We start from the raw sequence: 20,616 nt of genomic DNA, 5'->3' as shown, positions 1-20,616 counted from the left end.
GTGGTATGAGTTACAATTATTAAAGAGAAGTTAACCCAACAATTGAATCAATGTATGGCAGATAACAAGCATTTTAATGAGTTAAGATGACATATTGGAAGGTCAGAATTTCGAACTATTTACTGGTAAGTCAAAGTTTACAGTTGCTTCTTAATAAAAACATCATGTAACAATTTCAATCTCACCCTACTTTCTATAAGGAATTTAACCAAAAAATTAAAATTTTTTTTAGAACCGGAGAAAACAAATATCATAGTTTTTTAACCATTTCTTCTAAACTGTGTTCTTAAATGATTATTTAAAAAATTTAGCAGTTATTTTTTACATTCATACTTTGAAATAAGATATGAACCAAAAGAGCCTGAATTACGAAATTTCTCTATATTATTGTTTGCTTTATTCACTCTCAATTTTGCGATTACAGAATCAACATTTTAACATCAAACAACCTAAATCGACTGAAATTTTTGCGGACGATCTCAAAATTGTTTAGGATATTTCTACAACTGTTTATATTAGATAATTCCTTCTACCAATTTTGCATGCTAAAGCGACTTTTCTCATCAGAAACTTGACTTATATACTTCACAATATCATATAACTCGATAATTTAATAGATAAAGCTGTCTCTAACAAATGAAATTCATTTGCAGTCAAGAAAACATGCAATGACATAAACTGACCTAAACCGCCTAGGTGTGATGTGAAGCATTTCTATTGATGTATGATGGAATTACTAGTAGTGTTATAGAAAGTGTCATACAACAATACTTGATGCCTTGCGCAATTAACAACTTCGAAATTGAAAAATGCTTTAATTTTAAAGCTATAATCTGCAATACTTATCCAAAATAAATTATTAAGGAACAAAAATTTGTCTCAAAAGTCTGGTTTACAAATTTATGTGAGTAGAGAGATGTTTAAAAAATAGAAGCTATGACAACGACGATTGCATATGTTCAAGTTTATAAAATTTACATCATTTGATACTACAGAGCTGTCAAAAGTTATCATATCAGATAATAGCGATGTAATAAGTGGTTGTAAGAAGCCAATCATCTTGCGACAGAGATAATCCGGGCACTGAGGGAAATGATCAAATGACATGTTTTGCATTGGAAATGAACAACCAATTGTTGTTATACGATATCCATCTTATAAACTGAGCCTTATCAAAGTTCCTGATCCTTTTCGCTTTTGTATGTCATTAAAATAACATCCTTAAAATTACTTCTTCTCTAGAGAAACTACTAAGTGATGAATATGCACTGCCGCATCACAAAACGATCACTACATCACTTAACAGTAATATTAATTTAATTTTGGTAGGTTATATATCGTTAGCTTCTCGATTTCCCTATTCCATTTTGACCTGAAGTTCAAATGTCCATGTCACATTTAAACTAACATTCTTGCTCATACATCAGCTCTCACTGATTGATTTAATAAAAAAATGAATAAAATTCAAGAAGTAGTTAAAAGAATTTTAATTTTAACTTACCTCAACGGAATCAGGTGATCTGACCTATGCCTTTAGTGAATCGACTCAGTGACAGAATTAGTTCAGCCCTTAGCTCATATGAAGTGCTGCTCAGTGGAAGCATTGTATAACACTTCAATATTAGCAACAAATTCATATTTATCACAAATACGAATAACACTTCCATTTTTAAAGCAGTCTTGCTTTTTTCTGCAAATCCAATGCATAGAATAAGAAATAAAAGTCCGTTATTGGTTAACTGTAAGTGGAAACAGATAAGTGGCGAACAAGCGATGTGCCCAGTGTCACACAATAAAATCTGAGCTTATCGAGGAGGTCTGCGTCAGAGATTCGATTAAATCTTCATAATATTTCAACTTTTAAGTTTGCATTTTCACGAAAAGTCTCGCTAAACACACTAAGACAAACCTTACTGCAAACAGACTTACTGCAATAACCACATCCTTCAAACTGGGAAATAAGCCTTTATGAGGAGATACGAAATTTGTTTACTAATAGAAGACCGATAGCGGGTCAGGAGGTCATTCAGAGAGGGTGAACAAGACAAAGAGATAAAAACAAAGAAATGAAGTACGATACTGACTGCTTTGTTTTGAGTTGTAAAATGACTCTAACGAGCAAAATCATTGTTTACAATTTTATGGAGATACCAAATTAGAGAGCTTAGGTCTTCTATTAAGCTTTCCGAGGGAATCACTCCCTGTCACTACTAGCAAGCCTACGATAAGAATGAAGTAAAGTATGTGAGTTTGACTTACTTTCTTAAATTTAAAGCACCACAATATTTTTAATTCAGTTTTCCGTCTGGACTGAAGCACTTAAAAAACATAATAATTTAATTAATGAGGGACAAAAAATGTTTTAATCAAGTACTGTCTCGTTTTTCCATTAACATATGATGGGTGATATAAAACCAAGCACTGTTGATTGTTGCTTGAAAGGAGAGCATCATGTAAAGCTGCTCCCTCAAAATTACAAGGATTTGTATAACAGTCCTAAACATCACTGACTGAGTCTCCACCTTTGATGTCCTTTAGATAATTCTATGCTTGCTTGGCAAGTATCATACTTAATGACATTTGCTCGATAGATATTATTAGATGGCTCCCAAGTTGAAGTACTGTAGTTGGATTTCTTATTGCACAGTAAAAATATGTGCCATATCGGTTCAATTTGTTTACAACTGGTCAAATGCGCGGATCAGTTCAGCGGTTCAACAAAATCGTATTTCGTTTACTGAAAGAAATCAATGTACCCATGTTTGAATATGGAAAATAACCGCTGTCAATCTATTTGAGCCTCTCAATCGTGTTGCATGCGCAACATCGTTTGGAAGATGGCGCTTAAGGCAGAAGGTGCAAGCTGGCACCTACCGTACCGTATACGCCCTGAACACTCCTACAAGGACACACAGGTAGGTGTGGAAGTAACCTTCTTCCGCACCTAATTTAAAAGGAGAATAAGTTCCATCATGGGGAACATGAAACACCAACTTTTTTGTTTATAATTTATGTAAGAACTGATCCGGCAGATCAAATGGGCTAGCTAAAACTGATAAAGGGATTCAATTCAGGAAGCTATTGTAAAAGTGCTGAAGATTAAGGTCATTCTGAGGATTTTCCCACTCGTTCCTCGCTCCGAAATTTTTCTTTTCTACCGCTCCTTCCATGCCATTGGACTAATTATAACATAATCATTTTATGAGACATTTGTCACAATGAGTCAGAAAAAGGTCTTCCTTCTGTGCTAAAAAATTTCGACACTCTGCAAGGCTGAACACATGTCAACATCGATTTTGGGTTGTTCGGTTCTAATATTTTATTTCAAAAATTTTAATCTTCAATAAAAAATGGAAGGTGCTCTTGGACACCACAGTAATAATAGCGGGAAAAATTTTTTAAATTGATTAATTGATTTAAGAAAAGGTCAGCTGTGTGATTTTACTTGTAAACAAGTATTAGCAGTTTGGCAGCACTAGTAAAAGAGAGTCAAGGGCACATTTCTTTACAAGCTAACAACTGCTCCGTTGATGAAAGCTCCAAGAAAAGCGTTTTTCTCAAGTTCTGCCATCATTTGCTTTTACGAAACTCATTAATCAATTCAGCTAATGAAATTCAAAGTTTTCGGAATTTGTGAATCAAGGCTTTTTTTTTTGAAATCAGATTTACGAGAAAGGGACCGATAAATTTGAATATGTACCGTCTAACTACAATTTTATAGCAGTGTAGTTTTGTAATGATACAGCACAATCAATAACCAGCATTACATTTAAAAATTTCAACCTTTCTAAATTCTAAAACATCTATTTTAAAATTCTAAATAACAAATGTTTCGAACTTTCTTCTTTGTATGAAACAAATTTAGTCTAATTTGTGACTGTAATAAGGGAAGACAATATTACCTTAGAAGTTTATCACTTAGGAGTTAGTAATGTTTTTAAAGCAGATGATTATTGCTGCCATGATTTGCTTTTACAAAGCTCATTAATCAGTTCATCCAATGAAAATTTGTGTTTTTTTCCAAGAAGATGTCAGTGAACAATATAATGGAAAGATACAAAAGGAATGGCAACAAGAAGAAAAAAGGAAATCCATCATCGTTTTTTTAATACTGTATTAAATGTTTCGATTTTCGAACTTTTTTGTATCTGCCAAGTCTTGGTTATGACATTTAAATTCGGAACAGAATGCCGTTTACTTATGCTATTAACATTAATGTAACTGATCTGTCGAAACTGTTTTTTATTACTTCACATCTGCAATTCCCATAAACTGATTCAGTTGTCCACCCAAAAATTTGTATGAGAAATATTGAGAGAGGAAAAAGATGGATCGAATTTTGATTGGAATAAATTCGTGAAGGCAATCATTTTTGAAAGAATTTGAGAAATGCATTATTGCCTGGAACAGTTGTTCCAATCTATTTGGAAAGTGCAAGTTGTTGATGCCACAACGATGCCAGCAGATCAACGTATATCAGTTGTTTTCTATCAACTGATTAGTTTGTTGTCAATTTTGATCCTAAACTTACAATTGTCTCTTTCATACAGTTTTACAAAAAATTAGATCTCAGAATATTACATCATCAAAAATTTTTACGTCTGCTTCAGTTAAATGTAGTCTAGGAGTATCAAAGAAGATTTCTCGGGTATTCTCAATTCTCACAGTAATCATACTACCAAATTTTTATAGTAATGCTTGCAAAATAAATTATTGTTTTTCTTCATTTGTTAATTTATTCCTTCAGAATTTAACGATCTTGGAATCTTCCGTGTATTCCAAATCTTGATGAAATTTTTTTAAAAAAAAGGAATATGATAGTATCGAAATGAAAAAAAGAAACAGTGGAATTTAGGTACAAAATAACAATTTGGCGTTCATGATAACAGAACGTGAACGTCTATGTCTCGTACAGAAAAAGCAAATTACATGGCTCAGAAAAAAAACAGAAGAAAAATCAAATTTCAGAAATTCACAGAATTTCATCACAGGCAATGCTAGACAAGTAACCCTCATTAAAGAGGTTCTACTGAAAACAAATTTTGTGATGAGCAGCTCGGAGAAGAATGGAAAGTGAGGATACGGTAGGTGTTGTGGCGGTGATTACATTATTTGCGGTTGACGTATTCTTCTTCTACTAATGCATAACATAAATAGCACTCATTTATGGAAATTTTGTTCAGCGTAATTTGAAATTGTAATCCACGTCGTTCATCAAAGTGTGTCTTTGCAAATTTCTCTTTTACAGATAAAATTATTTCAAAGAAAAGAACAAAATGTTATCTCGAATAACACTTAAAGTGAGATGTTGAATCCAGCAACCTAAGCCAACAAAAAATAATTTAACAATCTATTAGCAAATTATAGAAACCTGAATGCACCGAAAATTTCTGAGAATAAATCTAATTTTCTCCAAACGAAATACAATTCAAGCAATTAAACGCAAATTACTGCTGTTTTTTAACCAAACGGGAGAAAATGATATAAGCAAGGCTAGTTGAAAGGAATTGTTTCTACGAGCAAAGATTAGTTTAGTTTGCAAACACGTTACAATATAAAATAATTGGACCAGCTTGCTAATCTGTTTTGAACAGTTGCAGTATCCAAGGAGTCTCGGGATCTTTTAAGACAACACAGATTCCTTATTACTGCCAATTTAATAAATAGGTGATTACTAGAATTTTATTTTTCCTTATGTGACTTACTTTAATAATAAGATCACGATTGTGTATCGGTATGAAGAAAATCTAAATATTTAGTGAACTAATTAATAACAATAATTAATGAAATGTAGTGATGAGATGGAGGAGTATTCATTTTTTCGGACTGATAGTCTTCATATGGATTTAACGGTAATGAAATGAACACTGTTACACTTTTCCAAAAAAGAAATACATTTCATAATTCGTAATTTCGCATACAAAAGCTGTGTAAACATCAATCTAAAATATGTTTAATGTAGAAAGTTGCGAATAGCTATAATTTACTGTTTGTGAAATTACGAAAATGATTTTAAACCGACCAGTAACTGATTCAAAAAAATTCCGAAAATGCAGAGACATTTTTTAGATTGGGTTGTTTTATTCCTATACTTTCAACTTTTACCTTTCGCATAAAGCCAAAGATTTTTTATCTTAAATGGGTAAGTTAAATGGTTTGCATCCCGATCTGGTTTGAGTAAATCATTAATCCAAACAGAGAAAACTTTGAGAAACGGAAAACCTGGGAAAATTTCGAGGAAATTCTATATTACGGTCAGTTCTTAACTGGTTCTGAAATAGCTATCCGAAAATGATATGAACATGTAGTTGAAATATTTTTCACCAAAATACTATTTTATTAAGGTCTCAAACCAGAACTTAATTGGCAGGCACCTAGAAAGAAGGCAATTAGCTTAATTAGTATTCAGAGCAAATGTTCCAGAGGTAATTCATATCAGTAAGTAACTTCATGAATGTACCATTAACTTGATTGGATTTGAAAAATATAGAACTTATATTGAAAGTCTATCAATTTTGGTTAAATTCTTTGTAAGTACGAATGATATCTCAGATCACGTATGATGATCTGGAACGTATGATGATATGACATAAACGGTATGACAAAAACGGTTAACCACGTCAGCTGGCAATCATCATGCAACAATGTCTTCGTATCTCTCAGAAAACGATCCAAACCCGAAAGAATGTATGAAATGACTTGATTTGTTCACAGCAACTCATACATTTATTGAATAAATTTGCGTATATGAACAAATGTTACTTCTCAGAGTGGACAATTGCTCATCAGACTTTAAAATAATTGTGGCACTGGCTGGGAGGATGGGAAAACATTTTGATTCTGCCGACCATTGTCAGTTGACAATTTTTCTTTTATAATGGCGTAATTTGCATATATAAGCAGTAGCAGTAGTGATAGTAGAAATAAGCGCATAAGCGGTAAGACAGTAATACTACGTCGCATTAGTTGGACGGATGGTTATTAATGTTTGCCGATTTGAATTTTTAACCATTTCAAAATTATAAGTAATGCTTGCGCGAAAATTTTATAAAGCGGAAAAGAGAATATACTATGTCTATGTAGATTAGGCATACTTATACCTTTTTCAACTAGAAATTCGGTAGTCTTAATGGCATGAGAGAAGAAACACCGACATGAAATGAAATGAAATGAAAAAAAAAAAAAACATTTGGTATTCAAATACGACAGTTGAGAAAAATGACTGAACTAAAATTTTCTTATAACTTATATCAAATTGCTTCTATTTATTGACATTTTATTTTAAACATATTTTTTGCTTCATTTTTTAATGTTTTACATTTTTATATTTCGTAATTTAACATTAATTTCAATATTATTTATATTTATATTTTCATATTCATTTGTGATAACTGAAATGCTAAGAAAAAAATTACAACGGAGGTTACATTTGCGAATGAAAGGAAAAAAAGGCACTAATAACAATAGTATATTTATTGTGAACATATGTGAAATTTAAAAAATGATGATAGAATGGAATGTTGCGTGAAATTGATTTAGAAAAAGTAACTGATCTTTTTATTATCTGTTTTATCAGATGAAAATTCTGGATGAAATGTCTTTTCCAATCACTAATCAGGATTGGTTAGTGTTTCATAACACTTTGAAAACAGATCGTAAGCAGTAAAAAATAAAAATCTGATTCAAATATGACATGCAGTGCTTGTTTTTCAACGCATAAAAGCCAGAGAGCTATGATGAGCTTGGCTCATTCTTCTACGTGAAGCTTGGAAAAACAACTTTTTTTGTTTACTTACCTGTTCAGTATAATTTTTAAATAGCAATTATTTTTGTGATAACTATCATGTTATAGAAGCAGTCCGCTCTCATGAGAATAAAAGTTACGTGACCTCATAGATCAAGGAACTCTTATTCCAGGTTTGAGCAACTTTGTCATGATAGTTCTTAGACGAAAATTTCTAAGATGTTTTGAGATACATTAAAGCTTTTATGTCTAACTAAAAAAAAAAAAAAACTAGAGAAAACTATTAGTTAGATACAAATTACAGCAAATTTGATCAATAAATCCAATAAAATCATTAAATAAAAGTTGACTTACATACACCTACACAGTTTGCTTCACTTCCACATATCACTCCATGCGATTTGAAAGTTACAATTTTAAGTGCACGCCTAGCCAATATGCATGCCATTTAATTAAATTTTGATTTGCCTAATAAAGTTAATTATATCAGTGACAATGTTATTTTGGTGGATAAATAAGATTAGTTGATTTGTGTTATTCAATGCTACTATTTTCTGTTGCGATATTATGATACTGTCAACAATTTAAGATGTGACATGTGCCAGTAGTGGCTTCCGTATATAACATTTGAGAAATTTTTCAATGCACGAAAGCGGTAATGACGTGGAACATGATTCTTTTATGATGATAGCTTTCTCTGATTGCAGTTTAGTTAAATTTCATTTTCAACCAATGACTCGAAGTTACAAATCATTTATTTCATTATATTATGACAGTCAATTAAAGAAGATAATATATAAACTTACCCAAAAACATTTCATATGATTTCAGAAAGTTATGGTAAAGTCAAGCATATTTACAATTGTGGCATGTAGCAATTTTTCTATTGTAATACTTTAATGAATATTTTAATAAAAATCAAGTATTAAGGAATCTAGATGAAATCTACATAACTTCATGTCTAAACTTTGACATCTGACCACCCATATACACCCGTATTCCGAAAATTCCTTGTTTTTTTGAGTGATTACTGAATGAATACTGTTTTTGAATAGTTAATTTCATTGTATTCTTAGAGTAAAAAAATCATTTTTATGCATAAAATAATTTGAAAAGAGTGTCAAAGAAAATGCTATAAGCGGACAAACTGCTCCCATTCCTTTTTCATATTTATGAAAAGTACCAAATTTTGATCCACCATCTTTTTTCTGGTTTGCTCCATCCCTTTAAGGTCCACATTTCTTTAAAAAGGTTTCTGATACAATAATTTGATATAACATACATCAGGGGACGCAATAAGTTGCATTAGCTGAATACTAAAAAAAATAACTCATCCGCAGTCAGAAACTTCTTTCTGATAAAATGGAGTATGGCATGGAAAAGTAAGAATTGATAAATAATATGCGACTAATTTCGATTAAACAAATCTTGCATTTTCTTAAATAAAATTAAATATTAAACAACTTTAATAAATACTACGAGTACTGTGGGCAAACTTTCTAGTAGTGAAAAAAAATGAAAATTCTAAAATAAAAGGTGGATAGGAAGTTTTTTTAAATGTAAAATGAATCGAACAAATTTAAATTCATGACAAAATAATTTAATCATTAACTGAAATTTGTTGTTACTTCGCACCACAAGCTCAAGATCTTTTTTTTTTTTTTTTTTTTTTGGTTTGGAAACCTGCATATGTTTTGTGCTGTCTTTTGATGTCGTATCCAAATATAAGTATATAAAGGTCATTCATATCACCCATATACATTCTTTACTCATGAACTTGAGCTTGTGAGGATGTTCCACCCTCAGATTTTAATTGTCATTTATCTGACAACGTATAAAAAAGTATGAAAACAGAAATGGCTTTATGCAGTAAGACTTCAATGGTGGATAACTTAATAACAATGTTGGAGGCGTCGTCGGTACTGTTAACTCGAGAAATAAAAATTGGAAGACACTCTGTAAAATTGTCAGACCAGCTTGAACAAAGTACTGTGTGACAAGTCAAAAGTATTTCTCACATTACACTCTTAGATAAGCATTGGAAATGAAATAGAAAAAATGGTATGACCAATTGCCGGAAAAAATTTATATACCTAAAAATAAAATTACATTAAATCCGTAAAGACTGTCTTGTTTGAACATTTCTTGAACAATGTTCCAATGTGACTAAAATCATTTATATTGGTCTTCTATGTAGCTCAGCTTATTTGCATTATTTGTTAGCAAAAAATAGGTGTTGGAATTTGTCTTCAATTAGACTGTTTACAATTATCAGCTTCTTATTTAGTTCACCTCCCCAGATTTGATTGTTGACGACGTTAACAACACTTACTGCTACAAGCTAATCTCCTCTGCGGCACTGCAAATCATGCGTCTTGTTAATAAATTAATGCTTATTATGAAAGGAATAATTATACTGACATTAGCTTTTCTGGAAAGCAATTTGACACTCACTGCACTCCTATAACTACATTCTCAAACTTTCTAATACTGTTGAATAACTACGATCAACGATAATCTCTGTCAATAAAATAAAGACTGATCGAAATGTTGATCAAATGCAAAGCAAAAATTATTCGGTGCTACAATCTACTCCAGTCAGACTCTATTTCATGACATCAACAGAATATTACAAAAATTTTATGATATGCTTAATAAAGCTTTGAAGCAGATATAGATATACTTTGTATCAATTACTTTGTTCAATTACAAATTGTAGTTTTTTTTATGCACTTGAACTTGCCAACAAAGAAAGCCGAGCAGAACACCACCACCCAAACCAATTAAAAAGCCAACTATCATGCCACGGAAGAAATATCGACTCCATGGAGCTTCTTCCACGACATCACAATTTTCATCTTCATCTTCTATAATCCAGTCACCTTTTACTAAACCCTGACTGGAATTGAGCAGATGCAATTCGTGATTTGACAATCTCTGGCACTGAATCAAAGTGAAGCATATCATCATCAATTTGTTTACTGAAATTTGATTACATCAATGATAAGCATTTACAAATAGAAAGTGAAGTGTTTTCATGAAGTAGATAATCTCATCTAAATGACAAGCTGTTCCGAACAAATGCACTATTCCACCTAATGTGGAAAAATCAAGGCAAGATATGGATAGTGTACAAAGCTAACGAATGATCCTTTTACTTATGTTGCTTCTCCTGTAAACAAATACTATCCATTTTAAGTTGAAATTAATTCTCATATCTTCTCATCCCAAAATGATCAGAAAACTTGTCCCTATGATCTGTTCATCTTTTGTTTCAACCTTTAGAAATGACCACTAACCCACCGGATAACATTTCGAATGTTGATACTCCGACTAAATTGAACAAAAACAACCGTGGAATCTTGATTTAAATCTCTACCAAAGTTAAGTTCTAGAAATTTGCATATGTGCCGAAACAACTGCGACAGAAACAATCTTTTGAAAATACTGACATCTTCATGACTGCTACCTTCGTATACTTTCTTCGAAATAATTTAGGCCGGGAATTTAAAGACTTGGACAGCTAATTTCATGAGACTTGAATGAAATGAAACAGAGTGACACATCCCAAAGATCAAAGAAATCACGGGATCAATAGCAAATAATAACACATAATCAGCATGATTGTCTAACCAGTACAGATTGTTTCAGAATTGATCCAATAAATAAAAGATGACTATAATGCTGATGAGAAACGTCGCACCTAGTACTTACATGTCACACACGTAAATATATTTATGCTTAATAGAAAATTATTATAAATACTCAACTGACATTTTTTTTTCGATCACGACAGAAATTTTAGATTTTTAAGAATGCAATGGTAAATGAATGCGACACATAGAGCGATACCAAAAATAGCACCGATAAGCTGGCCAACCAAATACCCGATAACAGTGGGCTTTATCCATTCATTCTCGTCACTCTTGCAATCACTTTGGCCAATTCCAGACAGCAGTAACCAGTGGTCATTTTGATCTTCCGATAATTTCTCATTCTTGACATCTTGGAAACACTGTGTTGAACTCAAACACAACGTGATGATTATGCTTATCACTGAAACAAAGTTTTCTATATCTAAGTTAACAAAGTTTATTTAAGAAAGACCAACTCATACAAGTTCACATTTCAGTGCAAATACGACACCCTGAAGCACAGGACATTTATTAAATGGACAACAACGACTAAAGCCTCGATTGAGTCAGTAGAATTTCGCATGGTCAGATCATTCAATTATATCAGTCATAATCATAATCAAATATTTATCCAGGAACTCTTCATATTAATTAAGATAAAGATGTGATATTTCAAAATGACAATTTGCAAGTAACCTTCTTTAACCGTAAAGTGGCGAGCAACCTACCGAAAGACATGGCGAGCAACCTACCGAAAGACAGAACAGATGAGATGACAACTGGAATGCGTAAAGTTTTTAAACACTTTCATTTTTGCATAAGTGAAGTCAGTGATGGAAGGAGCGGATGAGTTGCCGGACTTAAAATCTCATTAAACTGCTGATCCCATGATCTGATTCTATGAAATACTTCTTGCAGACGATTTTCCTAGTCAGAGAGCAGTACACTAATTCCGACAGACATTCCAGAATACCGAAATTTGCAAGTGGCAGGCAATTCTGGGATTTGAGAAATATGGCCTACAGGGTCAGTAAAAAATAGAGAAAGAGAAGATTTGCTCGCAATGGGCAAAGAACGAAAAGAATTTCTGAAGCAATGCTGCACCGCACTGCCTTGCACTGCACCCCCTAATCCTGCAGTAACGACGGTGTCACGGGTTCATACTCCAGTTGCGATATGGTTGTAATTTCAGGTTAGGGTGCGAAAGAAGGTCTCAGTTACGGAATTCACTGAACGTGTAAATTGATCTCTTCAGGGATGGAGCGATATGACCGTGCCATTACAATCTTCTCGCCGGACGGTCATCTATTTCAAGTAGAGTACGCACAGGAAGCAGTCAAGAAAGGATCAACTGCGGTAATCCCAGTGTTTTGACGTGACACTTTATCCATTCTCATTTCAGAATTATAGAGCTTCTTGGTCCTATCGTAATATTCTTATATAAAGAATTGTCTTCCTATTAACACATCTTTCTTTTCTTTGTATTATGGGTTCTGTGAAGAGATTTTTCTAGGTTGGTGTGCGAGGTAAAAACTGTGTTGTGATCGGTGTCGAGAAAAAATCAATACCAACATTGCAGGATGATCGCACCATACGTAAAATTCATAGCATCGATGAGCATGTTATGCTGGCATTCGCAGGTTGTCCTTTTTCATATAATTTCTTTTTTCTTGTAATTTATATAATTCTTTTTTTCTTGTAATTTATATAATTTTTATATAACTCTAATATTAGCCTATCTGCATGCTCGGTATTCACAGACAGAAATATCAATTGTTAAACCTTTTATCTTATAGCTAATTAGACGGTTGTACTTGATTAATTGTTTCACGTGAAGTTTAGAAGAACCGTATTTTATATTTCACGATAGATCTTTATTACCGTTCTTGATTTTTTCTAATCTCATTTGTTTGCGTCATAGCCTTTTTAGCTTCCGTCGCAAATCACTCTTCAAATTCTCTTAATAAGAGTCGACATAAATTATTGCTATATATATAATCATTACGACCATATTTGTATTAGTCTATATTAAAACTGATATAAGTTAAGATCTAAGTTTTTACAGGTCTTAGTGCGGATGCACGCGTTTTGGTGGATAGAGCACGAATTGAATGTCAGTCATATAAGCTGACTCTTGAAGATCCCGTTACAGTGGGCTACATTGCACGATTTATAGCGAATACTAAACAAGTTTGCTTTTTGACTATTTATTTTAGGTTGCCTATTATGGTGTTCACGTTACAGAGCTTGGCTTATATATTTCTACATTTTCCAGAGATTTACACAAAGCCCAGGAAGAAGACCATTCGGTATATCGATGCTTATTGGTGGCTTTGATTTTGACGGGACTCCACGATTATTCAAAACTGAACCTTCAGGAGCCTATTACGAATATTCTGTTAGTTTTCTTGCCGTGTAGCTACAAAATCAAGTAGCATGTTTTCAGCGCAACTGCACAATTGGAATTTTAACATAATACTATTTGAATTTTTTGATATAACTTGTATGGATCCAAATCATTTGTTTCGTTGCATACTGAATATCGATATTTTGCTTAGAGAAGCATTTCATTCAGTGAATTGGCTTCTCTTTCTATTCCAGTTCTCAGATTTTCATAGTTAGCTACCAAATGCATTTTTCAGGCAAATTCAACAGGTCGTGGTGAGAAGCCAGTGCGAGAATATCTGGAAGAGCATTACAATGACGAGACAACAGCGGATGAAGCAAGCGTTTTAAAACTAGTAGTGAAAGCTTTATCACAAGTGGTTCAAAGTGGTGCTCAAAATATCGAAATTGCTGTCATGAAGCTATCTACTGAACCGGTTATCATCGTTTTCACTACAGTAGTGAAAAATTGAATTAAAAAAAAAAAAAAAATTAATTGTGTAATTAATTAAGGCATGTAAGTCCATATAATTGATATAGAGGCGTTTCAATAATCAGCTATTAAGTAAATTGGTACTACGTTTCTGAGTATTATTTTTTGTTTTATTGAAGAAACTAATTGTCTTGCTTTGCATTCTCTACTAAAGTACTTAATAATATGTCATAACCTTTACTAAAATAATATGTCTGCGCAGGGACGCACGGTGAACTATCGGATTCTTCCAACTGAAGAAGTGGAAGAGCTGATTAAAGTTGTTGATGATGAAAGGATGGAAGCCGAAGCAGAAGAAGCAGCGAAAAAAACCGGACTGAAGTGATTGTTTCTTAATTTCACATATTTTGTTTGTTAACATGTTCATCAATCACAAAATTCATTTACATGTAATTAACTGATAATTGAAATACAGAGTTTTTGGTAAACTTTTTCATAATTAAACAGTGAAAGTCATGATTGAAGTTTTTAACTGAATATTTTGAACCTTCTATATTTCTAAACAATGATGATTTCTTGTTTATTGCTATAGTAAAAACAAGACATTATTTTTTTTAAGCCCGGAGTAAGATCATTCATTTATAACTATCCTTTCCTTGGTTTCCTTTCTTGCCGGTTGTCATTAGATCCTTCAAAACACGAAAATGTTTTGAAAAACGAAATATAAGTAGTAGGCATCTATCTACATTTAGAGTATTTCGTTCTCAGTTTTGGATTTGTGCTTGTTTTCAAATGTTCACATATACTTCGATATTATGTATTGATTGATTGTTGCTGTGTTAATGAAATAAACCTTACCACTGATTTGCATCATACTTTTCAAATAATTCTGTTTTTGCATACAGCACATACATTGCTTCACTCCAACTTTCACATGTTGAATTTGTTACCGATTTTGCATATGGGTGGAGTAACGGTGAACTCCGCCTCCATCGCCGCGAAGTTTTGGGTAAAATGGGTCAATGTTAACAGTTTCGCTGTGAGATTGCGCGTTACGGACTTGAAATTTCCTGGGCAGTGAAGATTTCTGGGTTGAAGTATGATTAGGTGAGGTTGCTAGGAGGGTGTAATTCGATTGGTCTGTCTTTCTGTTTGTTACTATCTTATTAGCAGTTTCGTAATTCTAAGCGACACTCAAATGTACGGTAGCACTATCTGTTGAAAATAAATGATGTTTCAAATAGTATTTATCTTTCCCTTCTTTCCCATATTCGGGTATTTTTCTTCCTGATAGTATCTTTGTGACTAAACAGTGTCTATGAACGCAGTGTATCAAATTTGTTAAAGTTCATATGAGTTACCGTACATTCAATTTATTGCCAATTTTTAAGCTGTATTTTTGTTTATTCATCTGCAGTGTCTTTTTGTGGGTTTTCATTTGCAGCTGCTTATTAGAGAGTAAAATAACTACAAAACTACCAACATGGTAAGTGATAATAATTTGTTTTATCCATCTTTCTTGTGATTATTATCTTTCCAACAATTTCCCAAGTCGATTATCAGGTGGTAAAATACACGTTAAATTATGTTTATAGTATTATTCTCTATTATGAGTAAATTATAATTCAAATAATACAACTTTTACTGAGCTGTCTTTTGTGCCAATTTTTTAATTTGAATGTATATTTACTTTAGGTGGCAAAATATGTATTCGTTCAAATAGGTTTTGTGATATTATTTTCTTATAGACGATTAGCAAAAACAATAAAATGATGTCTCATTTGAACCGTAAGATGAAGGTGGTATTATTGGATTCTAGGACATTCGTTGGTTATTTCAAAGGTATACTTAATTCGTCTGGTGTAAATCTTAAAATTTTTAATAAATTTGTATCTAGTCTAATCATGTTTTGCATCTCATTATCTATAATATTCTGAAACAGCATATAACATACCAAAGAAGAACTGCGTTTTCGTGCCACATTTATGTGAATAATTGTATGCTTTAGCTTTCGATAAACATATGAATATTCTTCTGTGCGACTGTGAAGAACTGCGTCGGATCAAACCAAAACCTGGCAAAAAGATTGCTGAGGTAACTAATAACGGAATATTTAGAGTTACACAGTTTGATATATTAAAGCTTCGTTCTTGCTTCTTTATATTGTAATACTCAAGTCCGTTTCTTATTTCTGATGTTAACAGTAGAGAGTAGAGCAATGAGAGCAAAATAGCATCGAGGAAAGTGTAACTCATATTAAGTCAGTGAGTCGTCTGTAGTCATTTTTTAGGAATAGTTGTTTAGTATTTGTGTATTTCGAGTTTTATATCCCATGTATATTGTTATAAACTTCTCATTTTTTCTACTTCACTGTATATAGTTTCTTTTAGGGAGAAGAAAAACGGACGCTGGGTTTGGTATTATTGCGGGGTGAACACATAGTTTCAATGACTGTTCAGTCTAATGAACAGGATGAGGATTCAAAACAACAGGGAAAGGCCGGAAACATTGGTGGACCTGGTGCAGCAAAACCAGCTGGGCGTGGGATGGGACCACCTATGGTTGGACCTCCTGGACCTGCTCCTGGTTAGTATTTCTGATTCCTTTCTAAGCATGTAAATTTAGTAAGGTTTTGGGGAGAAGAAAAAAAGTGAAGAAAGATGATAAAAGCGTTCTAACGGATTGTGAACATTCCGTAGACAAGAGGGAATCCTACTATCATTGTCGCATAGAAGAAAATTTTTTCTAACTTAAGTTTCTCATTTACTGTTTACTGTCACTACTGAGAAAATCAGTTTTTTGAAAAGATAAAATAAGAATGAATGTTCCGAACTATTCGCGAATTTTTTTTGTCTAATTCCTTATTGCTGAGCTAAAATTTGTTTGGAAGGTTTTATTCAGATAATGAAATAATGTTCATTTTTTGTGTTTTTGTAAGTGTTACTCTTCATCTTCCATAATTTTCAGGTTTGCAGGGAGCAGTGCGTGGTATTGGGGGTCCTGGTATGGGAATGATGCAACCTCAACCAATGCCTGGAGCGCCACCCTTCGTTGTTCCACAAGTTTTCCCTCCACGAGGACCAATGTACCATTAATTTCAGAAAATTTTATTTTTCGTGTTATTTTTCTAAATCTGTTTTTGTGCGGTTTCTGTTTTTTTCGTTTTTTTTTAAATAAAATTTTAAAAATTATTGTTTTGTACCAGCTGTCGATTTCTTACATTCCTAGAAATAAACAGAAATGACTGCACAACACCGGTGTTTTTGAAAACACTTTCATCTAATCAGTTTGAATACTGAACTATCTTTTATATCCCTAGAAATAAACAATTCGATTCTTCCTTGCTGTAGCTTCATTAACGAGTAAAACGAGTAATATGATTCCCTTATCATTTTGTTTCATTATTCTGGCAAAGGAAATGCTATTAAACTATTCTTGAATCCTTGTGTCTATCATTTTGGTTTATTTACAAGTTATAATCGATTCAGGCTTGCTAGGCTGTTCTAACTATTAACACGTAGTTCAATTCTAAACCTATTATGCATTTTTTAGCAATTTATTCAGTATAATTAGTAAACAAGAATGCCACCGAAAAAGAAAGGTGATGTGGGAGAGCGTCTGCCCATATTAGGTCGGATAGGGACAAATTTAAAGGTATGTACGCTTTTGTTCTCATTTTGATCAAATAACATTAATTTTCTAATAAGAGAACTATTGACAATGCTTGTAATTTGGAGACTTTTTAAATTCATTGGCTGTTTTTCCGTTGCAAACTTCCTAGTCCTGTGTTGGTTGGAAACTTCCTGGATATGTCTTTCTAGTGTTGGTAAAGATGATGGACGTGATAACTTAATTATCCAATTACTGCAGCATTGTTTCATTATAATCGACTGAGATTTTCTTTGTAAATAAGATGTGAGTGCGCTATTGGGAGGCAACCAAAATTACCTAGTAGTTTATGTTAAAAAAATGTATTTAGAAAATGTAATTTATCTGTGTAGTTATATCTCTGTGATTGTGTCAAAATGATATAATCCGTTATTTTCGATTTAGATGGGTATTCTTGGAGTTCCAAACGTCGGGAAAAGCACTTTTTTCAATGTGCTAACGAAAAGTCAAGCACAAGCAGAAAACTTTCCTTTCTGTACAATTGATCCTAACGAAAGTAAGTTTGAAACAACTAATTTGCTCTTTACATTTTCTGTTAATATTGCAGAAAATACCTCACTTTCCTGTTTGTAATGATCGTCGTTATCACTGCTGAATAAGTTCTATTCTTTTGCAAATTCATGACGACTAGATAAATTTTGTAAAACTCAGTTGCCTTTGAATCTTTTTTTTTTAAACTATTCGTAAAGATGTTATTAATTTTGAAGAAATGTAGCATGCTTTAATCAATGCAATATTTCACAGATTTTTTTGCGTCTCTTCATTGATTTTTTCCTGTTTTTCTCTCTACTGGAATTTGTTATAGGATTATTAAGCGTTGTTTATGTCATTTTCTAGTATGCAATGAAGTTCACTATCATTTTAGGCCGCGTACCCGTTAATGATAACCGTTTCGATTGGTTGGTAGAGCATTACAAGCCACTCAGTAAAGTGCCAGCATTTTTAAATGTTGTTGATATTGCTGGTTTGGTGAGTGGTGCTTCTGAAGGACTGGGTCTTGGAAATGCTTTCTTGTCACATGTTAGTGCGTGTGATGCGCTTTTTCACCTTTGTCGGTTAGTAACGATCTTAAATTAGTATAAACCCTTTGTCTTTTTATTTATGAAGTTGAAAAGGAATGGATGAGATTCAATTACAAAAATATTTAAAATGTATGAATTCAGAATTGTTTTGTTACACAGCTGCTCAAGTTTAGAACTACCAAATTTATTTAAGGAGAAAAGCGGTAAGAAAAAGAATAAAGAACTTTCCTCGTTACATAGACTGCCTTATAGATTTCAGAAAATGATTGGAAAACAGAATTGTTATTTTAGTGCCTTCGATGACGACAATGTGACGCATGTAGAAGGTGAAGTTAATCCAGTTCGTGATCTTGGTATTATACAAAGAGAGCTTATCAAGAAAGACCTACAGTATCTAGAAGGCGCTATAGATAAAATGGAGAAAATTGTTGTGAGAGGTGTCGATAAAAGTAAAAAGCTGGAGTATGAAATATTATTGAAGGTAATCCTGACAGAAAAAGATAATATTTGGAAAGCTGAAGGAAATGAAAGGCTTTTCAGGCTTTTTAATTATAGGTGAAAAAGTTGTTAGAGGAGGATGGTCAACCCGTTCGTTTGATGGTATGGAACGAAAAGGAAGTGGAAGCACTGAATCATCACCTTCTGTTGACGGCTAAGCCTATTGTTTATTTGATTAATCTCTCGGAAATGGACTATGTCAGAAAAGCAAGTTTTCAGGTGTTGAGAGTTTATTCAGGAAAGCTAAGGACTGCTCTTTGAGAGGGCTATCCTTGTCGCAAATAAAGTTCGGAGGATTGATTAATCTCTCGAAAGTGGTTTGAGAAGGAAAGAAATTATTTAGTGCATTTCAAGAATGGTTCTAAGATAGTTAGCGAAAGTAAATATTTTATTTTCGAAAATAAAAATACATTTGCAGAAAAATAAGTGGTTACCAAAAATTAAAATCTGGTTAAGTGAGAATGACCCGTACGCAGCTTGTATCCCATTTAGCGGTACACTGGAACTGAAGCTCATGGAAATGCCAGAAGATGAGCGAATCGCCTTTTTGAAAGGACAGAATGCAACAAGGTATGTTTTCTCGATGATTTTTCAAACTAGATTTACTGGAATGTTTGATTTGTGCTTATAGATTTGTTTTTTTTTTTTTTTTTTTTTTTTTTATATGTCGTTTTTCCATTTATTTGTTCTTTAGTCTCTTGACATCTTGTTTCAGCGCATTAGATAAAATTGTGAAAACCGGTTACAAGGCACTACAACTTGAATACTTTTTCACGTGTGGTAAGGATGAAGTGAAGGCGTGGACAGTTCAAGTAGGCTTAACTATAATTTTAAAATCACAGTTGGGGCATAACTTTTTGTTTAAGGATTTCAGTTGTCGAATGAAATTTTTACTGTCAGTTAAAAATCGGTATTATCTTTTGAAGAAAGGAACAAAAGCACCGCAAGCTGCTGGAAGGATTCATACAGACTTTGAGAAAGGATTTATTATGGCAGAAGTATGTAAGGTGAACGATTTGATGGAGTTAGGCAGCGAAACTGCTGTGAAAGCAGCAGGGAAGTATCGTCAGCAGGGCAGGAATTATATCGTTGAAGATGGTGATATAATATTGTTTAAATGTAATGCGGGTGCTGGTCTTACAACTAAGAGGAAATAAATATTAGCACAGGCATGGTATTTGCGCATTTCTTATATCTTGGCATTAATCTAGGAATTTAAAACCAAGTGCG

General features: G+C 32.8%; 4 protein-coding genes across 5 annotated transcripts; 3 read left to right on the top strand and 1 right to left on the bottom strand.

The window, feature by feature from the left end:
- Positions 1 to 10,450: 10,450 nt before the first annotated feature.
- Positions 10,451 to 11,057, bottom strand: Bm12930 (Uncharacterized protein; the record flags this gene model as incomplete). Its single annotated transcript, XM_001901325.2, has 2 exons — positions 10,451 to 10,725; positions 11,048 to 11,057. The coding sequence occupies 2 exons, from the start codon at positions 11,055 to 11,057 to the stop codon at positions 10,451 to 10,453; spliced, it is 285 nt and encodes a 94-aa protein (XP_001901360.1).
- Positions 11,058 to 12,636: 1,579 nt separating this feature from the next.
- On the top strand, positions 12,637 to 14,582 carry Bma-pas-4 (Uncharacterized protein; the record flags this gene model as incomplete). Its single annotated transcript, XM_001901324.1, has 6 exons — positions 12,637 to 12,735; positions 12,893 to 13,019; positions 13,445 to 13,569; positions 13,655 to 13,777; positions 14,022 to 14,201; positions 14,460 to 14,582. The coding sequence occupies 6 exons, from the start codon at positions 12,637 to 12,639 to the stop codon at positions 14,580 to 14,582; spliced, it is 777 nt and encodes a 258-aa protein (XP_001901359.1).
- Positions 14,583 to 15,680: 1,098 nt separating this feature from the next.
- Bma-snr-2 (Uncharacterized protein) lies at positions 15,681 to 17,292 on the top strand (the record flags this gene model as incomplete). The annotated part of the gene is made up of 5 exons (XM_001901323.2): positions 15,681 to 15,683; positions 15,946 to 16,039; positions 16,206 to 16,291; positions 16,588 to 16,783; positions 17,165 to 17,292. 5 exons carry the CDS (start codon positions 15,681 to 15,683, stop codon positions 17,290 to 17,292), a joined length of 507 nt encoding a protein of 168 aa, XP_001901358.1.
- Positions 17,293 to 17,779: 487 nt separating this feature from the next.
- Positions 17,780 to 20,543, top strand: Bma-ola-1 (the record flags this gene model as incomplete). Of its 2 annotated transcripts, XM_043080546.1 has the most annotated exons (8): positions 17,780 to 17,851; positions 18,251 to 18,362; positions 18,732 to 18,921; positions 19,180 to 19,369; positions 19,444 to 19,593; positions 19,805 to 19,956; positions 20,102 to 20,198; positions 20,313 to 20,543. In XM_043080546.1, the coding sequence occupies 8 exons, from the start codon at positions 17,780 to 17,782 to the stop codon at positions 20,541 to 20,543; spliced, it is 1,194 nt and encodes a 397-aa protein (XP_042936480.1). The 2 variants fall into 2 exon arrangements, with proteins under 2 accessions (XP_042936480.1, XP_042936481.1); XM_043080547.1 differs by lacking the exon at positions 17,780 to 17,851.
- Positions 20,544 to 20,616: the final 73 nt, after the last annotated feature.

This window comes from Brugia malayi (genome assembly GCF_000002995.4).
Source record: "Brugia malayi strain FR3 genome assembly, contig: Bm_v4_Chr3_scaffold_001, whole genome shotgun sequence".
NCBI classification, from domain to species: Eukaryota; Metazoa; Nematoda; class Chromadorea; order Rhabditida; family Onchocercidae; genus Brugia; species Brugia malayi.
This window is presented reverse-complemented; position numbering and strand designations above follow the sequence as displayed.